This window comes from Haliotis cracherodii, unplaced genomic scaffold (genome assembly GCF_022045235.1).
Source record: "Haliotis cracherodii isolate W230 unplaced genomic scaffold, xgHalCrac1.p SCAF_12, whole genome shotgun sequence".
In the NCBI taxonomy this organism is placed as follows: Eukaryota; Metazoa; Mollusca; class Gastropoda; order Lepetellida; family Haliotidae; genus Haliotis; species Haliotis cracherodii.
The window spans coordinates 42,232,994-42,247,146 of NW_027266267.1; the positions used below are offsets into that span (position 1 = coordinate 42,232,994).

General features: G+C 39.6%; 1 protein-coding gene across 1 annotated transcript; it reads right to left on the reverse strand.

The window, feature by feature from the left end:
- Positions 1-5,627: 5,627 nt before the first annotated feature.
- On the reverse strand, positions 5,628-11,292 carry LOC139457404 (uncharacterized). The gene is made up of 8 exons (XM_071238804.1): positions 10,975-11,292; positions 10,523-10,715; positions 10,042-10,185; positions 9,294-9,593; positions 8,558-8,827; positions 7,851-7,976; positions 7,444-7,479; positions 5,628-6,253 (listed from the first exon to the last, which is right to left on the reverse strand). The coding sequence occupies exons 1-8, from the start codon at positions 11,290-11,292 to the stop codon at positions 5,628-5,630; spliced, it is 2,013 nt and encodes a 670-aa protein (XP_071094905.1).
- Positions 11,293-14,153: the final 2,861 nt, after the last annotated feature.

The window sequence follows — 14,153 nt, forward strand, 5'->3', positions numbered from 1 at the left end:
TTCGCTGTGCGGAGCTGCGTCCCTTGGGCACGCAAGAAACCTATGATCTTGGGTTCGAATCCCGGTTCACCCCGATTATGTTTCTAGGTTTGTCAGCACCATGCCCGTGCTCGTGGGTTTCACTGAAGTGGTAAACGTCTGAGACCTGCATCACTTCGGGCTTTCCTCCCATATTAAGCTGATACTCCGTGATATAACTGGAATACTGTTGAAAGCGGCGATGACCCCAACTCCATGTCAGCAAGTCTGTCTATAGCTGAGGTAACGTGGAGGCCATGGGCGACAGAATGAAGTCGTTGCACTGTGGTGTGTTTGTGTGAAGTTTCGTTTTGTAGTGTTTAGTTAAATGTTCATAAGTAAGTTTCAAAACCTTCATGTTGCTGGAAATTGTACTTTGATGCGACAACTCGTTGGACTGAGTAAATGTTTTCCAATTTGATGTTGATTATTCTGTGAGTGATCCTGTTTCATATTTATCTCATTTAAGGAAATATTTGAAAAGTGAATGTAACACACCATATTCAAGCTTGACAACGATCGTCGACTTGAAATCATTGTCGTTTTTCAAGGAATATAAATTGAAAACATTGTTTTGTAAACAGAAAAAACCCATTGAAATGTCATCTTTCAAAACAGATCTTTCTTGCTCGTCACGCCGAAAACCCAGGTTCCATTCCATACATGGGTACAATGTGCGAGTTCCATTCCTGGGGTCCCTTGCTGGAACATTGTAAAATCATAATCCTCACCCCATGGTAACCATATTCGAAAACAGTATAGGCTACTGATTGTCAATTTATGTTAAAATAATGACACAGTGTGTGTGTGATTAGAGTGCAGGGTGGTATAGCGTGTGTATCCTGTGAATATATGTTTTGTCTTTTTTCATGTTGTAGATTAATTTTTACGGAAATACCTTTTTCACTTAGGCCATATGTAGCAAATCTCAGGTGCATAATATTTGAAAAATGTTTTGGCCTGTGACGTCGAATCCCCTACATGGGCACACTGGCTGTGAAACTTATATAAATAGATCGCTGAAAGATGTTTGAAGATGTGGGGGCGGTCGGGTAGCCTAGTGGTTAAAGCGTTAGCTCGTCATGCCGTGATATTGCTCGAATATTGCTAAAAGCGGCGTAAAACCATACTCACTCACTGTTTGAAGCCGTGGCAGGGTTGAAGTATTGACAGAAATGCTCTAAGCGGCGTATAATCTCCGGCTTAATCATTCATTCGTTATCACCGGGTAGAGCCTAATGAGATTGGAAATTATCGGTTATAAAATATACAGGACCAACATGTCACCAGTTGTCAAAACGTTTGTATACTGTTTGTCTATATGATGCAGATTTAAAGGAACTATTATATAATATTTACAGATGAATCTCTGTTCAGCCAAACCGAAAAACTGTGACCACAGAACCGGAAATAAACACGAATACTACGTTCCACAGTCTAAATGCTGATACACATTTTGTAACAGTCTCTATACCTATACCGCTTGTTTAAAGCATATTCGTAGACATTCTACCCATACACTGCTATCTGTCATTCAGTGTAAATTGTTTCTGAATTAAGTGATTTATGAGTTCGTGCAAGTGTGAATGAAGTATTGGTTGGTTTTATCTCTAGATTAACGCCATACACAGCAATATTTCAGCTATATGATGCGGTCTGAAAATCATTGAGTGACCAGACAATCCAGCAACGTCCCTCGCCGCCGGGGTTCCATGACATGCAATCAATAATGTATAACATTAAACAAAGTTAACATTCACAGAAACTTGTAGCATGATGTAGAATAAGTTTGTTTCAAAGTCGTTATGCTTACGCCGAGGTGACTGTCAGGTTGACGCATTCCAAAGTATCTCAACAGGTCGTGCTTTCTGACCACACACAAACGCTCTTTCTTGCACATGTCATGCAACTGTCATTGTGTGTGATATCAAGAGCTTTGATAACTTACACTATTAATATTAACTTGTAAAAGGAACACATTCATTCATTTATTCAAGGTGATTTATCTAGTATAGTACAGAAATCTCATTACATGTCACTGTTTCAGGTGGCGAAACGGCTACTGTTGTTCGGGCACAGAGAAAAGAATGAAACAGTAAGTTTCATTTTACAGCATGACAAGTTCAAACTAGAAAGTATCAAAAGAGTTGATAAAATAGTAAGACTTACATAGAAAAGTTGGTGGTGTTTTTCAAGGTGATTTATCAGTAAAAAACATGATCACTTTTGATTCCATGCACATTATGATATAACATTGAACACTTTGAAAATTCGTAATGAATGCAATACAAAATCTCCAGATACTCATGGTGTTTACGGCTACAACCATTTCAGAAAATACTCGGCAGGTATACTACTGGTAAAACAAGATATATCCGCCCACTGGCGCGTACCGTTGTGAAGAAAGGGGTAGCGGGTGGTCCGTGACAATTAGCCGGATATGTCGACGAACAACGAGCTCTAGTGGCGAGTTCCATAGCACATAATAGAACGTGCTGACTCTGAAAACGGGGACAGCAAATTTGCATACATAACAACAATCGAGACATCTCGTTACAATGAAGGGAATTCATTTGCTGAACAAATGTAATACTTTTTTTCTACCCAGGAGAGCAATAATGAGTAGTGTCATGTCATTCATCAAATGATAATGAAGGTTGAGGGGAGGTGAAATGGGTTTTAACGTCGCGTCCAAGACTATTGCACTTATATAGCGACGTGCATGCACGTGTATATTTGTGTGTGACTGCTTGTACTAGTCCGGACTGATGCCGATTTATAGTGCTAGCTCACTGAGATACCATGCCGCAGTTTAACATGAATACCCCACTCAGATACTGACTCCGAGCCGACCAGTCCTTGTTTTTGCCCCTTAATGCCGATCGCCAGACAAGGTAACAACAAGTACAATCTTTTAACGTCTTTTGGTATGACGCGGTCCGGGATCAAACCCCGGACCCTCCCCTCTCCGGGCGGACGCTCTACCACTAGACCACGGAGGCGGTCTAATGAAGGTTGAGACCTTGAAGTATTGATAGTTGACTCAATGACATACTCCTTCATTAATCCCATGTGATTTTTATGGGCTTCAGCATACGGTAAACGTAATATTGCTTACTGGATTTATATTGAGATAACTGGATATTCATAGCACTAGTCTTTACATTCGGTTGCGGTTTCTGTATCAGCTTGTCACACCGACCTCTTTATAGTCTCATAATCAGTACGTGTGTACACGTGAGTGTAGTCAATTTCATCGTCATGGCTTGCACGTGCAAAATGTGCGTACACACACTCTACCTGTAACAAACCAAATATGTTTGCCCATACTCTGTGTACCGCCTCTGTTTCAAACGCGTTTTGTGAGTTGGTTCACCTTATCCTGGATTACCAGAAAATATTTGATTTAGTTACAGCGTTAACCACTAACCCAAAGATGTCCAATATTTTCATTGTAGTCGAATTAACTTTGTGAACAATAATAATCGACTATTTTCGAGAAAGCTACCAATGGAGATGTTTTCGTATCTGTGAGATAGTTCTTATGATCATGTTATTGTGAAGCGTTTCTATCGTTTAGCAGTCTACCCGTGTAACATCGGTTTACTCAAATATGGGTGCATCAACTGCCAAGGTGAGAGAGAGCTTTATTTCAGTAAAGGGGCCACCAGCCCATTATACAATACATGATATAAAAATTAGACAATGGGGCACAATTAGGCATGGGGTTTTAGATGTACAGAGAGTTACAAAGTTACATTTGTGTGAAAATAATAAGGTACGTCTCAAACTGTCTTAGTGTGGACTTGTAAACAAAAATGATATTCAGATTCCACTAAAGGTCTTACACAAAATGGACAAAGTCTCTTAGCTCTAGGTATATTGTACTTCCATCCATCTTCAATTAGCAAAGTTTGACCAGAACATCTAAATTTACTCAAATCAATATGATAGCCACTTACTGGAATACAATCTAGATAATATTCAAATACATTATTTTGCTTAATACAAAAATAAAAAGAAAGTTTTGAGTAAGTTCTTAAACTGCTAGACCTCTGTTGGTTATCTATATCAATACATCTTATTTTAAAGTTATTAAAAAACCCAATATGATTTACTTTTTTACTATCCCAAACATGGCCAAAAGCATAATGTTTTGCTTTTAATGCCCAACAACTTTTTTCTTTTTCAGTCAGATTGTATTGATATGAATAAGCATGACTAAGGATCATATTAGTTGTTTTAGATACAAGTCGCAGCCAATATTTGACAATAAGACCATGTTGATTGACTTTAAGTGAATAACGTCAAAGCCACCACAAGCAACTATATTGGGGACAAGTCTCCCATAGAATCGAATAAAATATTCTTACAGAATCTATCATGTACATTAATAACATCTTGGGACGGGTGAAAGCCCAATATCTCTGAGCAGTAGTGAAGAACAGGTAGTAATTTGACATCAAATATCTTTAAAAGTACATCATAAAAGGAAGTTTCATAAATCCTTTGAGCCTGATTTTAAAGCGAGGAGATGGCAGTGCTTGTGTTTTCTGTGTAAAGTACCAACTACCAGATGATGAAAGATGAACACCTAAATATTTATAAGTTCTATAATGTCAGTGCCAAACCAAAACTTTTCATATCTTCGAAGGCGACCACGACGTCTAAAGACAATAACTTTACTTTTGCATAAATTAATAGGCATTTTCCATTTATGACAATAAATCTTCATTTTGTCGAGGCGTCTCTGGAACTCCACGACTGTACTATCGAATAAGACCATATCATCTGCAAACATTAGAATAAAAAGTTAAATCATTCCTAATTGGATATTACGTTACCCGTCTGAATTAAGAAAATCAACAATATTATTTACAAAAAATGAAAAGAGAAAGGGAGATAACTCACATCCCTGTCGTACACCTTACCTCACTGGCAATGGAAGAAATCTGTATAGACACCATTAACAAATATACAAACTCCAACATTTTCATATATATTTTTAAGTATTCTAAATATTTTACCATTAACATTATCTATCCAGAGTTTGAACTTGTCCTACACACTGAATCGAACGCTGACTTAAGATCTATGAACAGAATCTACTTTTATGTAACAATAAGCATTTTGCAAAGGCGCCACCTAGCGGTTATAGTGGTAGGACGCACAATGAGCTGGCTCTAACTTTTAAGATCATTTCTCGCTGAAAACTATACCTATGACAACATGTAGTAACACGAAAATATAATTACAGGTACTGTTTTCATCATGGGCTTTGATATGGCCACATACAGAGCCTATATTGACAGTTTTCATGCTGTCTTCTTCAATTGCCAGGGTCCTCTTTCTCCATCTGACCGGTGTCCTCCGTCTCCTCAAAATGGTCCTCTGTCTCCTCAACATGGTCCACTGCCTCCTCAACATGGTCCTCTGCCTCCTCTACATGGTCCACTGCCTCCTCAACATGGTCCTCTATCTCCCAAACATGGTCCTCTGTCTCCTCAACATGGTCCTCTGCCTCCTCTACATGGTCCTCTACCTCTTCAACATGGTCCTCTGTCTCTTCAACATGGTCCTCAACCTGGTCCTCTCTCCTCAACATGGTCCTATGTCTCCTCAACATGGTCCTCTGCCTCCTCAACATGGTCCTCTACGTCTTCAACATGGTCCTCTATCTCCTCAACATTGTCCTCAACCTGGTCCTCTGTCTCCTCAACATGGTCCACTGCCTCCTCAACATGGTCCTCTGTCTCCCATACATGGTCCTCTGCCTCCTCTACATGGTCCTCTACCTCTTCAACATGGTCCTCTGCCTCCCCAACATGGTCCTCTGTCTCCTCAACCTTGTCCTCTGTCTCCTCAACCTGGTCCTCAGCCTCCTCTACATGATCCTCTGCCTCTTCCACATGATCTCCTGTCTCCTCAACATGATCCCCTGTCTCCTCAACCTGGTCCTCTGCCTCCTCAACCTGGTCCTCTGCCTCCTCTACATGGTCCTCTGCCTCTTCCACATGATCCCCTGTCTCCTCAACATGGTCCTCCGCATGGTCCTCTGCTTTGTCGACACGGTCCTCGATACGGTCATCTGCCTCCTCGACACGGTCCTCAACATGGTCCTCTTCCTCCGACTCATCACCGAGAGGGGTCCAGCGTTTCATCAGCACCCATGCAATGATGGCACCAACTCCGGCAATGATCAGGGACACTCCCCCAAAATAAAAGGCACCATTTGCTAAAATGTTAAATATAGACAGCTTAACTAACAGTGATCATGTTTGTGGTGTTTGTGTTAAACTCTTTTCTGAGACAGTCGCGACACTATTATCTTTTGTGGTTACAACGTATATGCACTTGATTCATAGAAAAGGTGATCATTTCTAATCGATAGTACTGATATGGCCGTCGTGTGAATTTATCAACTTTGTACATGGACTCTACATGCATATATGTAAATTATCAAATAATTGTCGTGATATTCGAAAAATAGAGTTACAGTCGTGCCCCGCTTATACGGACTTCAGATATCCGGAAACCTCGGTTCCCGGACGATTTTCATTCAAAACGAAATAATTACTATACAAATTTACCCATATATCCGGAAATTCAGTTTCCGGAACCGGACGGTCATTTTCATACACAAAACACTGAAATGCACTCAAAATTGTCTCACTTATCCGGACAATACACTTCCGCTGGTGGAAATCCTTTGATTCGTGAGAAGTCAATTAACCAAGTGACACTGAGTTACGTTTGAGACGAGCTTGTTTATTGTACATGTAATCCCCTTCGATAAATATGGCGTCTGTGGAGGTCAGAGGTCAAAGTTGACCTTGATTACGTATTACGAGAACATTAAGAGGAATTGTTTTATATCTAGGGATTAAGATTACCTTGTGTATTTTACATAATTGAAGGGAAGTAACTCTTCCAGTAAGAAGCTGGTTTCAGTTATACGGAAATTCGTTTATACGGACGAATTGTGAAATGACGCAAGTGTCCGTATAAACGAGGCACGACTGTATACACATTGTCAATTAATGTGACAAAAGAAATGATGAGGCTTTTGTCTCTTTAATTAAATAACCTTTTTGCATCGAGTTAGTTCATAAATCATGGGAATGACATATGTCTTCATCTTCACGTGTGAACATATATTTCTTAGTAAAATAAAATATTATGTTTTGTATCATTGAAAGAGGTGGATTGGAAAATAAATATTGACCTATATTTCAGAAACATTAACCTGCCAAAGTGGATTCATAATCGATGTACGTTCATGACTCGGTAAGGTAGACGCTACACGTACATGTCTCTCAGAGCAAATTAGTACGGATACAACGAACAAAAGCGTTAAAGAGTGAAATAATACTGTAAATAAATGTAACAGCAATATTCTACTTGACCATACATACAGAAGCTCACCTTGATCATCTTGATAGGGGAGTAGCACAAAAACACCTGTGAAAAAGATAATGAACGTTGCGTCACATCTCTAAATAAGAAGGGAATTTGTAATTTATTCATTTCTATAAGAAAAAAACGTTACTTCTTTTCAGAAATGGATATTATTTTAAAAAGTATCAATACGAAGCTGAATCAATCAATCTGGGCCGATGAACAACATAGCTTAAATATTACATATAAATGACTGATTTACATACAGAGTGCATGAGTATTAACGATTTCACCCGATACACAAACTACACATACATTAAGTAATGTTTGATAAAAGTGTAAAAAGAAATTCTTCATTTTAAGCCATTGTGGCACTGTTTCCAGTGTGACTGGCTTAGGTAAATTAAATTGAAGCAAGACAGAACATAACCTACTCAGGAGGGAGCTGCTGATTAGTCCCCCAATCTCCACAAAGCAGCCCAGCACTGGGAGGAACAGTTTCAAGTTGCTTCTACCCGTAGTGTTGACCAACGCTGATGGCAGCATTATTTGAAAGAGGGCTGGAAAATGAATACAAAGTCTGTAAGTCTTCAGTACCTCAGGAAACCTAATGGTTAAAGCGTTCGCTGGTCATGCCGAAGACACGGCTTAGATTCTCCATATGGGTACATTGTATGAAGCCCATTTCTGGTGTCTCACACCGTGATATTGCAGAAATATTGCTAAAGGCTGCAAAGAAACATACTCACTCACTCACTCACTCACTTCAGTTACCTCCACCACAGTCATTGCATTCAGACAAAACACAGGAATGCATAAGAGAGATATCACGAAACTAGAGTGTGAGTGAGTGAGTTGGGTTTAACAACGCTTTGTATTCCAGGTATATTAAGGCGTGACAGATTGAAGTGGGGGGAAAGCCCAAGTGATGCAGGTGTTAGGTTTTTATCCCTTAGATGAAACCCACGAGCATTGTATGGTGCTGACAAACCTAGAAACATTAACATTATGAACCCACGAGCGCAGATTTCCGGCGCACCTAAGGGACACTATTCTGCTCAGCGAATTACGGCGCCTGAAAACAGGATGAATACATAGTTTGTGCATGGAATATACGAGGTACATGTATTAGTTAACCCACCTGCGGCAGCTCCAAGGAGGAAGATGACAGCCCAAGTGCTACCAAACGTCACCTGGTGTGCCATGATGACAAGGCCGACAGCTAGGACCGATATTCCACTCAATAAAAGAGCAGACTTTTTTAGTTTATTCTTCTGGAAATTTAGGATGGTAACCAGTGTTACCAGCACAAAAGGCCGACTGACGAACAAACAAATGACAAGGAGCCAATCATTGATGCGGAAAAGAATTGTGCCGATTATGACGATTTCTGGCAGAAGGATTGACAACCCTGTAAGACAGAAATAAATCCACGAGTACTATTATCAGACACGAACAACATTCCTACAAACCTATAAGGTAATAGCATACAACTATGAATTACATGATGCAATAACTGAATGGGTCTGGCTCATTTGTATAAAGCCGTCTTAACGTTAGGGACCAACCAAATTAAGCAGATATTATAGTTATCTATTCAATAACGACTAATAATATTAAATTTTATCAACCCTTGTTATTTTCAAGATTCAGTTAAAATACCAAGGTCAATGTCAAGGTCAGAAATCCAAGACATCCTAGTTTGTTTGTTTGTTTTGTTTTTCTTAAGGGTGGGTGGGGTTGTCTGGTTTTCGAACCAATCAGGCGCGGATAGTGGCAGATATGGGACAGGGCTGTGCACATCGCTTTAGATCACCTCAGAGCATTTGGTTACCCATTCACCCTGATTCAACTTAAGCAATGGTTTGAAAACCTACCCACAGAAGCAGCAAGTCTCAGCGAGATGAGGAAATAAAACGGTGGGTGTTTGAACAGCTTGGGTAAATTCTGCTGGTTCTGTGAGTTCTTCTGCAGAAAAGTACCAGCGACAAGTACTATCACGGCAGTTATCTTAACATCACATTCATAAGTAAAGCCGATCAAGGTGGCAGTGATACCAATGATGTTCCCGAAGGTGAAGCTGGTGTGGCTGATAACAAGAGCGAGAGCTGGACGAGTGTAGAGGTGGTCCACGGTAGCTACAACGCCAATGGTCCGAAGAAGACCCACAGCAGTACCTGACAAAACATTTGTAAGACCTTTATCAATGATAAATATTGCAAGATAAATTATTGATAACGTTTTGTACTCCTTTTGTAGTCGACCACCTAAAATATATGTACATATTCTATATCTAAAACGTATAAGTCTAGAATATTTGTCAACAAAAAGAGTGATTAGCAGAAGTTGTTTTCAATAAAAGATTCCATTCCTTATTTTATACTTACTGTCTTTGACAATTAATTGCATTTGAGTACGAGAGTGGGCCACCGAACTGCATTTCAAAATACTCGTATAAGCGTTGGGAGGTATCTGCTTTAAAAACACAATATGTACAAAAATGTGAATTCAGCAAATACTACTCGTATGAAAGATCGCTTGTATGATTAGTTGCCTATGTCTTATGAAACAAAAAATAACCTCTACAAGATTCACTTGGAAAATATTTTAAAGATTTTGACAGACCGCTCATGACCCCAAATGGGATAGCCAAGATATCGGCTGTGGTCGTTAATGACGAAAAGCCAGATGAACAAATGTGAAGAACACTTCCGCCCAGGGCGACCTTCCGGAAGCCGTATCTGATCATGAGTGGCGCACACGAAGCAGCTGAAACACACGACAGATGTGCAACGTAAAGTTAAACTATTTGTGACTAAATGCAAAATGTGACAATATGCTGTTTCTATCTGGACATGATACGCATGTAAGTCATTGATAATACACTCGCGCAAGATCAAAACCACCGATATGACGTTGGTGACCAAGGTAAATTTATCTTAGATGGTATGGTTAAAGCGGTCGCTCGTCAATGCGAAGGCTCGGTTTCGAGACACCATCCGGGTACAATGTGTGAAACCCATTTCTGACGTTCCCCGCTATACTATTGCTGAACAAATGCACAGACAATAAACAATAATCACTCAGTTATCTTAAAATCAATTACCTGCCAGTCCAGAAAACACACAAAATGTGATTAGAACTTGAGAGACCGACCGTCTGGCTTCACTGGAATCTCCTCTTAAGTCGACCCGGAGAAGAAACATCAAGGACGTGTAGAACCAAACTGTGATGTTCACTATCACACTGGCAAATATGGGAACGAGAAACAGAATGGTCTTCTTACACTTAGACGTAAGCTGAAATTAACGAAGGAATATTGTTACTCTCTGTTCAATGTCAGTGATGTCATAATGACTTTGTTACACGCTGTTTATGGGATTTTGTTCCATGTCTACGAAACAATAATAATTTCTTCTTTTGTGTTGTTTATTGGGTTATGTTTACATTGGTTACTCAATAAAACCTGCAAATCTGAAAATAACATTTATCTAAAATGAACCGAAAACATCACACAGCCAAACTTCACATAGACTTTTAAACTATTTCAAAACTTACCGTACGTGGCTCGGCTATTACTTCAATGTAATCATACGCAGGGTTGGTTCCAGCAATGCATTCATAGTCATTAGCTTCTGATTGGCTTCCTTCAATAGCCTGATAACCAGAGGCTGGGTTGACGTCGTCAATGAAGTTATATTCAACAGAAACAGGATTTCTGTTGTCGGTGCTAGCGTAACTACCAGCTGTAGTTTCATCAATGGATTCGTACTCGCTTGGCTTGTTTTCTTCCAAGATCCCTTGTCCTTCGACATGAGAAAGGAGGATTTCATCAGCGGATTTCTGATGAGAAGTTGGTCTGAATTCAGCCGACATTGTTGGTAATGTCAGAGTAATATAGGCTATTTGTAGCAAGTTCGTATGTAGCTGATCTAACGTAGAGGCAATGGACGACAAAGTGAAATCATTACACTACATTGTGTTTCGCGGAAGTTTCGTTTTGTAATTTTTAGTTAAATATTCATAAGTAAGTTTCACAGCTCGTGTTACATCTAATTGCGGAAATTGTAGCCAGATGCTGCCATAGTATTCGAAATCTGACTTCGGTATGACTGCTATTATGATTCCATTATAATGTTTTCTATACATAAAGAAACAACTGAATACCTTAATGTTACCACATTAAGGCGAGTCATCAATCATCCACTTGAAAACCTTTGTTTGTTTGTTTGTTGTTGAACGCGGCATTCAGCAATATCCCAGCTACATGACGGCAGTCTGTAAATAATCGAGTCTGGACCAGTCAATCCAGTTATTGACACCATGAGCATCGATCCACGCAATTGAAAACCTTTAGATTTTTTAGGGATTAGAATTGAATATTTGCAATATTTCATACACTGAGAAACCTTGAAATGTTAAAAGAATAATTATCTCAGTAACCTCTAGTCTTGGACATGTCATGTGTATGTAAATGACCTCGTGTTTCATTATATTTTCTCAATTTCCTGACGAGTAATGTTTTATAAAACAAGCTTCTGCATTGTATTTCTAATGACCCCGACAGGCAGACTGAACTATTTTCAAAAGGCAATTTTATGCCATTGATTCTCAACTAATGTAGATAATATGATGATACAGGGTGTTTGATTAGAATGCAAGGTGTGTGCTCTGTGATTCTATGTTTTCTGTCTTTTTTAGGTTGTAGATTATTTTTTTTGGACCGTGATTATAACCTTTTCACTTTGGCCACATACGCAATGCAGGACAGGACTGTTTTTCAGTGATCCGCTCATATAATGTTCACGGCTATCTAACCCTTTACTCCTAAGGGATTCTTTCGAGAGGTTGCTCTCTGGCACTGATCACACACACACACACACACACACACACACACACACACACACACACACACACACACACACACACACACACACACACGCAAACACGCAAACACGCAAACACACACACATTCGAGTGCCTGGTCACGCCGTGAAACTAAACTTCGCGGGTCCTGTGACACAGATTTTAATTCCCTGTTTGATGCCTTATGAGGCATGCAAAGTATTATTTGCATTACATACTTCGAGACGATGTCAGACAAACAGTTGTTCACAGCAGTATTTCCATCTGTGCGTGGACATGGATTCAAACATTATTTTCAAGATAGTCCAAAAACATTTACGAATGCCATGCATGTAATCTCTCTCTGCATGAACACATATTTTGGTTTCACAACTCAAAGCAACAATTTCGCTCTCATATTTCCTCCATCCATGACGAGCGTCTGTCCTAATATCAATGCCGCGATAATCTTCTTCCTGGTCAATTGTTTTCAACAACGTGATACACACAGTCATGTTGATGGCGTCATCACAAGACTCGTCGTCCAAATCACTAACAATCTCACAATAACGACCATAAAATGAATTGACGAATGCCTCGGAACAAACTCCCAATTTAGGCATGTCTGCACTATCTTTATTTGTAAACACTATTTCAAAAAAGAATGTCTGTTACTTGAATCTGATTATCAATATTCAATGCAAGTGACCAAAACCTACACGCAAAAAAACTAATATGTTGTAGATTTTTTAAAAATCTAGTCGCTAATACTGATGTTACTAACGTCAATTTCGTATTTTTGTATCCTTTCTGTTATGTTTTCTGAGAGTGTTGTTATACTGCTGTTCATCCATAAACCTACACTACGTTGTAATTTGACCACGAATCCATCACATAGTCCAGATGTGCTGTGCTACTGAATAGCGCAACCTTGAATAAGCTCCGCCCTCTGTAATTAAGGCTGACACTCAAAAACAACAGATTCGATTTTTTGTGATCAAACTACAGAAACTGTATCGACTTATGTCTGATTATGGAGCCAGTTGTGGTACCCAAGGTTTGCCATTCAAGTTGATACCAAGTTTGACGGTCAGTGGTGATCGAGCTCCTCTCGACATTCGGTTGTATTTAGATCGCCAGTCACTGTTCGAAACTGAAACACCGCCACCTTGCGGGCTATTTATATCAGCGTGTGGCTTTAAACTAATAAAGATTGAAGTATTATTAAGTGAAACTCGTGGCATACTTCCCAGGTCAACTGATCCATAGCTAGAAATTGAGAGTAGGGCGTTTCCAACCGAGGAAGATGAAACAGCTCAGGAATGAGCGGGTAAGCAAATCAATACTAGTGACCCGTGAAGAGCCGGGTTAGAATATGGGTCTTCAGCAACTCATACTTGCAGTAACAGGCAACTATTCTTGTCGTAAGAGGCGACTAAAGGGATCGGGGGATCAGTCTCGCTGACTTGTTTGATGCTCGTCATTGTATCCCAATTGTTTAGATCGATGCTCATGATAAAAATCACTGGATTGTCTGGTCAAGACTCGATTATTTACAGACCGCCGTCATATAACTGGAATTTTGTTGAGTGCGGTGTTAAACAACAAACTAACAAGTGTTTTGTAGTGTTAGTTGTGACAAACAGTGCAACATATCCTAGATATCCTGAAATCCTTCCGCAATATGCAATACCCGTCTAGATATTACTTCTGGTATCGTTCATGGACTGTGAAAGCACATGAATAATTCAGAACAACTTTAAACTTCATTTACCCTATTTCCTCAAGATGTATTAAAAGAAAAATTGTGAACTTCTTACCTAACTCCTGTTTGGGCAGACGGCGTGTTAAGTCACGTGCGTCAAGCTGTACAAGTTTCGGTTGGTATTTAA

Coding starts and splice junctions, on each gene's coding strand:
- LOC139457404 (XM_071238804.1), bottom strand. CDS start 11,292: ATGTCGGCTGAATTCAGACCAACTTCTCATCAGAAATCCGCTGATGAA. Junction 10,716..10,974: donor TAATAGCCGAGCCACGTACG/GTAAGTTTTGAA, acceptor CGTTAATTTCAG/CTTACGTCTAAGTGTAAGAA. Junction 8,828..9,293: donor GAGACTTGCTGCTTCTGTGG/GTAGGTTTTCAA, acceptor TCTGTCTTACAG/GGTTGTCAATCCTTCTGCCA.